The 8979-nt window shown below is 52.8% G+C and overlaps 2 protein-coding genes across 5 annotated transcripts in view; one reads left to right on the top strand and one right to left on the bottom strand.

The window, feature by feature from the left end:
* Positions 1 to 754: 754 nt before the first annotated feature.
* The window catches only part of UBXN10 (UBX domain protein 10), a 9006-nt gene continuing 781 nt past the window's right edge, over positions 755 to 8979 (bottom strand). Inside the window, exons 1-2 of one of the 3 annotated variants that reach the window (XM_042951661.1) lie at positions 8310 to 8394; positions 755 to 3656 (exon numbers count right to left, since the gene is read on the bottom strand). In XM_042951661.1, the coding sequence (XP_042807595.1) occupies positions 2793 to 3641 (849 nt within the window). In that variant the 5' untranslated portion in view covers positions 3642 to 3656; positions 8310 to 8394 and the 3' untranslated portion in view covers positions 755 to 2792. The other 2 variants (XM_042951662.1, XM_042951663.1) reach the window with 2 other exon arrangements.
* PLA2G2C (phospholipase A2 group IIC) overlaps positions 7832 to 8979 on the top strand; it is a 21315-nt gene continuing 20167 nt past the window's right edge. Inside the window, exon 1 of one of the 2 annotated variants that reach the window (XM_042951667.1) lies at positions 7832 to 7857. The gene's annotated coding sequence lies outside the window, so the exon portion shown is untranslated. Of the gene's footprint in view, positions 7858 to 8091; positions 8168 to 8979 lie in introns of those variants that run through there. The other variant, XM_042951666.1, reaches the window with a different exon arrangement.

Below are 8979 nucleotides of genomic sequence, written 5' to 3'. Positions count from 1 at the left end.
CCAGACTTGCTGGTGCCATCACGAGAAAGGTGGGGAGGACTTCCCTTTGCACTTCCACGAGGTGGCGAGGAGATAGCAACAACTGGTCTGGTCCTCACTCCAGGGTCTTTCACGGGGAAAGCTAACAGCCAGCAACTTCAGCCGGGTTGGGCTGGAGTTGAGAGTCAGAGGCAGTTCCACATTTCCTTGCCAATGCTCTCTTGGTAGGGCACCTAATGCCTGTCACCCAAGTGTTGGCACAAGGTAGGTCCTCAGTGACCACTGGTTAAACCAATGAGTGAGGTCTGTGACCACAAAGTGGTCACCCAAAGCACCAAGCCACCAGGAGTAGGGCGCTGGACCCAGTTTAGCCCACTAGGCCAGGGTGCCCAAGTGGCAGTGCCATCGGCAGAACCACCACGTTGAAATTCTGATACAGGGTCTGCTCTTGCCAGCCTCAAGAGGAGAGTACTTGGAATGATTTGTAGGAGAAGTTCAGGAAGACTTCTCATACGAAGCTTAGTGCTAGATCATATAAACGGAAAGGAAAGGCTACAGGAAGGGCGGGCACCCAGGGTGCCTGGGGGCGAGGACGTGGATTTCACAGCGGAACCCAGTGGTTTCCCAAGAAGCTCAGGTTAACGAACCCCTCTGTCCGCTACAGCGTGGTAGCCAAAGTCCTGTGCTAAAACAAGATACGCTTCTCTGCTGACTCAGTTTCACACAAATCGATTTTTATTGTAGCCTTTCGTCCAAAAAAAAAAAAAAAAGTTGATTAAGGTGTCTCAGATCTAGCTTTATTCACATGTCCTAAAATACCCTAAAATATTTCTGTTTCATGCCTTCCACTTTGTTTTTGCCACCCCCAAATTCTAGCTAAATAGCAGCACACCCCTAAGTGCAGAAGATTCTAACTCCCTCGAGCATGCTCCGTTTCACTGAAGTTTTCCAAAGATTTCCTGCCTGGAGAAATTACCGAGTCCCAGGTGGGTGGGATTTTATTCTTACACACAGAGTAGGTGTGATTTTGTGGGAGGCTCTTCTCCCAGCCTCCTAGATCAGAGGCAGATATGTGCCTGAGTCCTGGGTGGGAGGTGAAAGTCCCATACTTTCTTGTACTGTGAGTACCAGGCTTGAGCCACCAGTCCCTTCTGCCATGGTCGGTGATTGGGAGAGGGGACCAGTTGCGTGGGCCTGCCCAAGGCCCTGAAAGCCCCAGCTGACCTTTGCAGCCGAGACGGGATTGGGAAATTTTACCCCGTGTTCAGAAATAACCCACTCTCCAGTGATCTGGGTGGTGTGGGATGCAGTTAGGACAAGGCGAGCCTTCTTGAGAGGAAAGGGCGTTGGTGCTAATCTCCGTGGCTGAGTAGCGATTTGCTGGAAGTAACGAATCCAGCCACATTCCTTATCTAGGCACAAGATGCACTTGTTGCTGAGGCCGAAACACTGATATGCTTCTAAAACTCCTGCCTTCTCTGTGGACCCAGGAGCAGAGGGAGCACATCGGTACTCGGGGCTTCATGATGGCTGAGCTCTTGAGGGACATGTTTCCCTGCTCTGAAGGGTGATTTGGCCGTAAAGAGGATCCAGATGAGAGGTGGAAGTCTCGCTAAGCTCCCAATACAAGAGAACTTTGGCAAATTGTCCGCGTTACCACTCGAGAGTTGGAAAACCAACGCTCTATGCTCTAGAGCACAGCTACGGGCTGAGGCATTCAGATGCATTTCATGCCAATCAGACAGACCCTTAGGCACGTGGTCTCTCGGAACAGGTGCAATACAGTGACACCCGCCTGAGTCACCCTTGTCCCCTGGAGGTTACCAGATCACAGAACAGGGGCACCGCTGTCCTCGCTCTAGGGAGTCTCCATGTTTGAAGTAGATGAGACACCCGGGAGATAAAAATCTGTATCCCCACCCAGATAAGCCAAGGGAGCCTTCAGCGCAAACATGCACAGACTTGTAGATTTATATGATTTAAAAACAAAAGATACCGCGAGTGACAAAAAGGGAAATCAGAAAGGGAAATCTGAAAGGGCAATCAGATTACACTGGCCTTTCTGTTTGGGAAGAGTTTTGCATACATAGAGTAGTTACCAATATTTGCAAACCTACTTAGTCTCTATTTAAAAGTAGCTACTGAGCTAATCCATGGTTGTGGACGCAATTTACTTTCTAGCTCCAAGACTATTTCAGAAATGCCGATGTGTTGAGGGATTTGTATTAGCAAGTCTTTCCTCTGAAGCCACATCACACAAACAGTAATCCCCAAGAAACTCTAGCCACCCGATCCCAGCACAGTTGCTGCTTCTAAGATAGCGTCAACTGCCAGTTTCTTAAAGATGCTTGCAAGAAATACAAATGCCACTTCGACATTTCCTGAGCCCTGGTTATTTACCAGGCTAGAAGCCTCTCTGGGAAGTGTTTAATCCTGCATCAAATACAGAAAGGCAAACCACTGGCTTCAAGAGAGGGAGGGTTCGTTGGGAAGGCAGGCAGGTGCTCCTGAAAGGACCCAGAACTCTGGGGAGGAGGAGGCCTGGTCACAGCAGTTTCAGGAACGTCCCTGGCAACCTGCCAGTTCACTCCAGGGGTGGGAAGGATGGAAGAACTGGAGGAGAACCTTCTCAGTGCCCCGGGTGCATGTACAAATTTCGCTGCTTCCAAAGGAGATGCCATGGAGAGGGAGCCCCAACGATCACAGCGGCAGCAGGTTCACGTGGCACTTGGAACCGAGCTGCCTGGGAGGTCACAGCACCCAAGCGTGCCCGTTACTCAGAGCCCCAGGGCCCCAGCTGGGTGGCTGTGGGCTCAGGGCCACTCCTCCCCTTCTTCCTGTGAGATGCCCAGCACCGACTTGTGGGGGATCCTGCACTCCTGCAGAGACTTGGTGAGGTCAGAGAAACGTCTCCGGGGCACCTCCATCGTTTCAATGCTGCAGTGGTGGTAGGCAGCCTGGTCCTCGTGTTCAGCCACGGCCACAACGCTGGATAAGTCATCAGTTGGCCGGAAATAGCGAACGAACCTTCGGCCCGACGGCGACCTGACCGCAAGCAGCAGCCGTGGCTCCCCTTCTGATGGCTCCTTCAGGTCTCCAGCCCTGGAGGAGGCCTGTGTCCTGGCTCGGCCAATGGCTTTCCTCTCTGGGGAACAAGATGGAGCTCTGGGACCTTCTTCACTTGTCTTCATAGTGCCGGTCTCCTCCTCTCGGTACAGAGCCTGGGTGTTGCTCAGCTGCAGGGAGCTGGCCTTTCGAGCGACAGTCTCCACGGCCCCCTCCTCCAGCGTCTTCCTGTGGATGGAAGGAAGGACTGGGTATTTATTGAGGGAAGAGGAAGCCCCCAGGGGCACCTGTTGCAGCAGCTCAGGGATCTCATCGGGAGCTCCCGGGTTTGGAGATTTGGGTGCACAGGCTCCTGGCTTCTGGCTGCTTGGCGACTCACAGCGAATGGCTGGAGGCAGAGAAGCCGGCGCGCGGTGAGAGCACAGCGCCGCGTCCTGCGGTCTGTGCCGACTCGGCCGCGTCCGTCCCTTGGCGGATTTGGGCCTGGTGAGGTGCATGTTTATGGAGTCTGGCTGCCAGATGAAGCTGTCAGCTGCTGTGTGGCCAACAGCGTTGCGTTCAGGGGGAGTTATGTTCACCGGGGCTTCCGTGGCCATTGCTTCTCAAGACCCCTAAGGAAGCAGGAGAAAAGAAAAGGGAAGCCGTGGATGAAACTTCCTGGGGCTCCCCGATCCAAGCCATTCACACCACCACCCCCTTCCCCCGGGTGCCAGAATTAGTGCCAACTGGCTGGGAGTTAGCGGCTTCCCTCTGGATTTCTCGCATGGGAAGAGGGGCGCTGGCTGCAATTCATTCATTCATTCATTCATTCATTTCAATTACTTGGAAAAAAAAACATCAGTGAACCAAGAGTGACGGAAGACAGGTGTTGAGCCCACAAGTAAATAGATATTTTCAATGAGTAATAGTTGCCGTGAAGAAAATAAACAAGTGTGCACTAGCCGGTGACTAGGGTGGGAGACGAATTCTTATTCTTATGGGGTTGGGGGCGGGGGGGGTGTGTGGACTTTAAGCTGAGAGACCAGACTGATGAGAAGCAACAGGTCATGTCACAATCTACAGCAGGGCTGGCTAACTTGTTTGGGAAATGTTTTCGGCTTTGGGGGCCACGTGATCTGTGTTCCAATGACTCAACCTTGCCATTTTAGCCACTGACCCGTTTCCCCTTGCTCCCGTAGTCCTGACTTTTTTCCTGTCTACCCACAGCTTGACCTTACTTCAGTTTCCTTCCTTTTGCCTTTTCTTTCAACCTTGCCAGGTGGCTGTGCACAAATCAATGTAAAAAAAAATCCTCCCTCCACTGCCCTCACTTTGTCACCAGGTGGGGAGGGAGAGGGGAGGGAAAAGGAAGAACAGTGCTCCCACCCACCCCCCACCCGGCACCCCCCGCCCCCGAACCTCCCCGCCTTGCTGATCCACCCATTGGCTAGAATTCACAGGGAGGTACGTGGGTTCTAGACCAGAGGTCAGCAAACCTTTTCTGTAAATGTCCAAACAGCCAATATTTTCAGTGTTGCCCACCATAGGGTCTGTCACAACTATGCAACTCTGCCCTCTTAGTGGGACAGCCACCACAGAGAGGATGTAAATGAATGGGCGTGGCTCTGTTCCCATAAAACTTCATTTATGGACGCTGAACTTAGAATTTCATATAATTTTCATGGGGCACAGGATATTCTTCTTGGTTTAGTTTTTTCAATCACTTCAAAGTATAAAACCTATTCTCGGCTCGTGAGCCACACAAAAACAGACGGCGGGCCAGATCTGGCTCGCGGGCCATCATTTACCAAGCCCTGTCCTAGACCAACTCCCCAGGGGACTCTGGGCACTTGCGAATTCTACAGGTGCATGAGCCAGAAAAGCAGAGCAATTGCCCTAGGGTCACAAAGCAGAGCCTGAAATAGAACCCAGGTCTTGTGACACCTGGTCCTGTTCTGGAGGACCAGGCTTCGCCTTCTGTCTTCCCAGCTACCTTGTAACGCTTTGAGGGCCTCAGTGTCTGGGTCTCCCGCTAGGGGTGCTCGTGAGTGCTTAGCGAAACCACACAGAAGGCGGGTTCCCCGGAGGCACGGGCATTTCTGTGTGAGGGCCCGAATTGCCAGGTCAGGTGTCCTTCCTCACCATCTTGGCGGCCCCTTCATTAACACAGTTACCACCACCTGGTTACATCTTTCCCAGGACACTTGGATGTCTCAGACTCCCCTCCTCCCTCCGAATCCTGACCACCACCAACCACACTGCTGTTCTGTGCCCACAGGCTGACCAGGTCTCTCTCCACCCTCTAAAGACCGTCCGGTAACTTCCCAGGGCCTCACGGTCCCCAAGAAGCAACGTGTTTGGATGCAAAGGACACAGGACCTGGTACAGTAAGACCTGGGTTCTATTTCAGGCTCTGCAGAGTTAGCTGTGTAGCCAGGGGACAGACATTCTCCCTTTCCGATACATCTCTTTCCTAATCTACAGAATTCGCCATCTGAGTTTGAAGACATTGTGTAAATACCTCTAACATCAGTCCCTTTATCTACAACACGATGACAGTAATATGAGATAATGTAACCATGGCTGTAGGCACCAGGCTTGGCGTATGCACGGTAAAGGCTTACTAGGTGGGAAGGTTCTTTTGCTTGTGTTTTTGGTTTTCTGTCTGTCCAATGCTTTCTCTTATTTTAGGTCCAAATGCCTTACCTGTTGCTTCAGAGCTTTTCCCCCAGGGGGCCCTTGGTGGTTCTACTCCTAGTCACCTCTAACCCACTGGGCAGATCATGGAACCCACACCCGCCCTGCCCACCGCCCAGAAATACTGGAAGGTTGATTTCAATGAGCTGCCGCCTACGAACTTGCCTCAAAAATGCAAAATAATGCCTTTCTAATACATGCCTTCTGATTCCACACTCTAATTGCATCCTTAGCTCAAACTCACTCAGAGCTACCTTTGTCACACGATCCTGAACGATGCAATGCCCACCCCGCAGTTTTCCATTCTAACATTACCGTTCTGTGCATGTTACCAATATTGCCAAATTTTAGAAAGAATCCTCTCCCTCTCCGGCAAAACCAAAACCAGACAAAACACAGTCTTCCTGTATATTCCTGAAGCTCTACTCAGTTCAAAATCTGCCCTCTCTCTCTTAATGTAAAGGCCTCTGTGTTTGTTCTAGTCTATCCACAGACTGGGTCTCTCCACACTTCTAGCTAGGTTTTCACACCCAATCTGGCTGCCGGGAGTTCAGGAACCTTCTCCCCGGCACCAAAAAAGCCTGCCCATCTCCTTGTTAATTTAATCTATTTTCTGATCAACTGTGAAGCGTGTGTGGTCCCTCCCTCCACCACCACCCCCACCCCCCACCCATTCGCTTAGTTCTGAAGTCTTTCCCTTGTAATTAAGCAGCTCTGCACTTGAACTCAGGATGACAGAGGGGGTCATAACTGTCCAACTGTTCTGCCTGAGATAAACTCCAGCGAGGAACCAACTCCCCTTCTCGGCCCACCCTCCCCCCTCGAGGAGTGGCTATTAATTTGCCACAGCTTCTACAGAATTATCACAGACTTGGCTTCTCACTCCCACACATGCCTCGGGAAGGTTTAACTGTCAGTAAGTTTGGTAACTTAGAAACCTCTTCCTTAACAACTTTGATGAGGAAAAGTCATGTGTTCTCCCAGGCTCCTTGCTGGATTATTTTTAACAGTTAAACTTAAGTATGTGCATGCACTTTCTATACCTTTTGGTACTATATAATTATCCATGTTTGGGGGGGGTGTCATATTCAAGACACCCTGGTCATAAGATAACATGACTGCGAGCTATCTCAGAGAAAAACCTCAATTATGACTAATTCCTATAAGCCCACTCATGGTTATTTAGAGACTAACACCTCCTTCAGGTAAAACCGTTCCATCGAACCTGCTTTCATAACCCACTGCCTCCTCCTGAGTGCAGGGACCATCTGTTACATGGAGGGAACACCAACTCTCCCCAGCATCTACCCCATGGAGAAGGAAAGTGGGGGAAACAGGTGTTTGGGGACCTGGTCCAACCTTGCCTTTGTTCCCACACTTTGTGCCACAGTCCGGGGCTCTGCCCACCCCCCTCAGTCCAGGAAGGTTTGTGCAGCCCCCGTCATTACGCCTGCTCAGCTCCTTTCCCCACCTCTAGTCCTGGCAGATTCTCAACCACAAAGTGATTTGACAAGATCTAGGCGTAGGCATCCGTCAAGCTGCCAGCTGAATAGGCAAGTGGCCTGTTTACTTAAACAGAATAGCTGCGCCCCAGAGGCCAGCGAGGAGTCAGGAAAACAAACACTGATAACTGTTTCCAGGGAATTGCCAAAGAGCAGGCGCCCATTCCTTGAGATTAATCGCCAAATCAACGGGAAACAAAGAACGTGTGATGGGAAAGGCGGAGGCCATATTCCTGCTTTCCAAGGGAGCCCGCCTCGCATCACAGGGTCAGACCACCTCCTATCACTCAATACCCAAATCGAAACCCACAGTAAAGGCAATAAAATATAACCACCCACATACCATCTGCTCATATCCATCAAGGATGCATACATTTGAATTGGTCTTTTAAAAATGTTTATCAGTTAATAGTATCCCCTGCCAACCCCCAGCCCTCCCTGGCGGGACTTGCAGGATGAAAAGTGCTCAGAAGAACTAACAGGAGACAGGGGTTGGCCTGAGCAGGACAAAACTCTGGTACTATTTCCACTTCTACCCCCCGACAGAATGATCAGAATGGACCGTCCCACGCACAGTGCCTTGTTTAAAAGGGGGAGTGGAGAAACTGGACCACGAGCCACCAAGTGATCAAAGGTTTGGAAAAGGCAGTGCCGATGGTTGCAACAGCAGTGTGGGGAGGGGGTAGGTGGAGGAGGAGAGCTCAATTATTTCCAAGTACTGGCAGCTCTAGAAGAAAACAAACTGGAACGGCAGAAGCAGGCATTTGGGGGAGGGGCAAGGAAGCAAGACCGTCTAGAAAGTGAGAGGTGCCTTGGGTCTGGGGGAGGCTCTGATCTGGTTCCGGTCTCTCCGTGTGTCCCTGTGGGTCTGCGTCCCCGTCCGTACTGCCCAGCCAGGAGGGCACAGCCCGCGCTTTCCCGGGAGTTGTCCCATTCCAGCAACGGTGAGCTGGGCCGGGCTGGCTTGGCCCCCGGGGGGGTGGCCGCTTCTCCCCGGGCCCGTCTTGTTCCCCCGAGGGCGCCGCCGGGTCGCCGCAGGGTCGGGGCCGGGGAGGCCCGCCTCGTCGCCCGCGCGGGCACGCTCACCTCGCCGCTGGTCCATCCACCTCGGTCGCCTGGCCGCGTCCCGCTGGTAAACAGCCGGTGTCTCCCCGGCAACCGCGCCGGAGGGGGCCACGTGCTTCCGGTTGGGCGGCGGGTCGCGCGGTTGGGGGGCCTCCTGGCTCCTCTCCTGGGGGAGGTGACCCCTGGCCTGCGGGCGCCGGGCAGGAGAGCGTTCTGCCTGCTGGCTTCGGGGCAGGCCCCCACCCTCTCTGTGACCCCGGTTGGGGAGAAGCTGCTGGACTGATTCCTGGGAGCCCTAGAACCTCCGTGGCTGCTTTTAGGGCACCTGTTGAGTTGGGCCACTTGTCTGCCTTGTGTGTCCTCAGTGCAATTCCTTCAGCACCACTTCCGTGACCCCCATTTCCACATGAGCATCCCCATTCCCCGCGGCATCTGGACCCTTGTTATCAACTACATCTGCCCCTGCTATGATGACCTCCACCCCAACCACCACCCCGATACCTCCAGCAACTCCAGGCTAGCCTACCACGTTTGTCTGGAAACTCCAGTCCATTGCCTTCTGGGCTTTCCCCCTGCAGACCAACCTGCTTCTGCCCTACTCTGTCCAGCCCATCCATGGTCCTTTACCTGGGCCATTATCGCCCCTGCCCTTGTCCCACTGGTCTCTTCATCCCTCCCATCTGCTGAAACT

Source organism: Panthera leo, chromosome C1 (genome assembly GCF_018350215.1).
Source record: "Panthera leo isolate Ple1 chromosome C1, P.leo_Ple1_pat1.1, whole genome shotgun sequence".
NCBI lineage: Eukaryota > Metazoa > Chordata > Mammalia > Carnivora > Felidae > Panthera > Panthera leo.
This window is presented reverse-complemented; position numbering and strand designations above follow the sequence as displayed.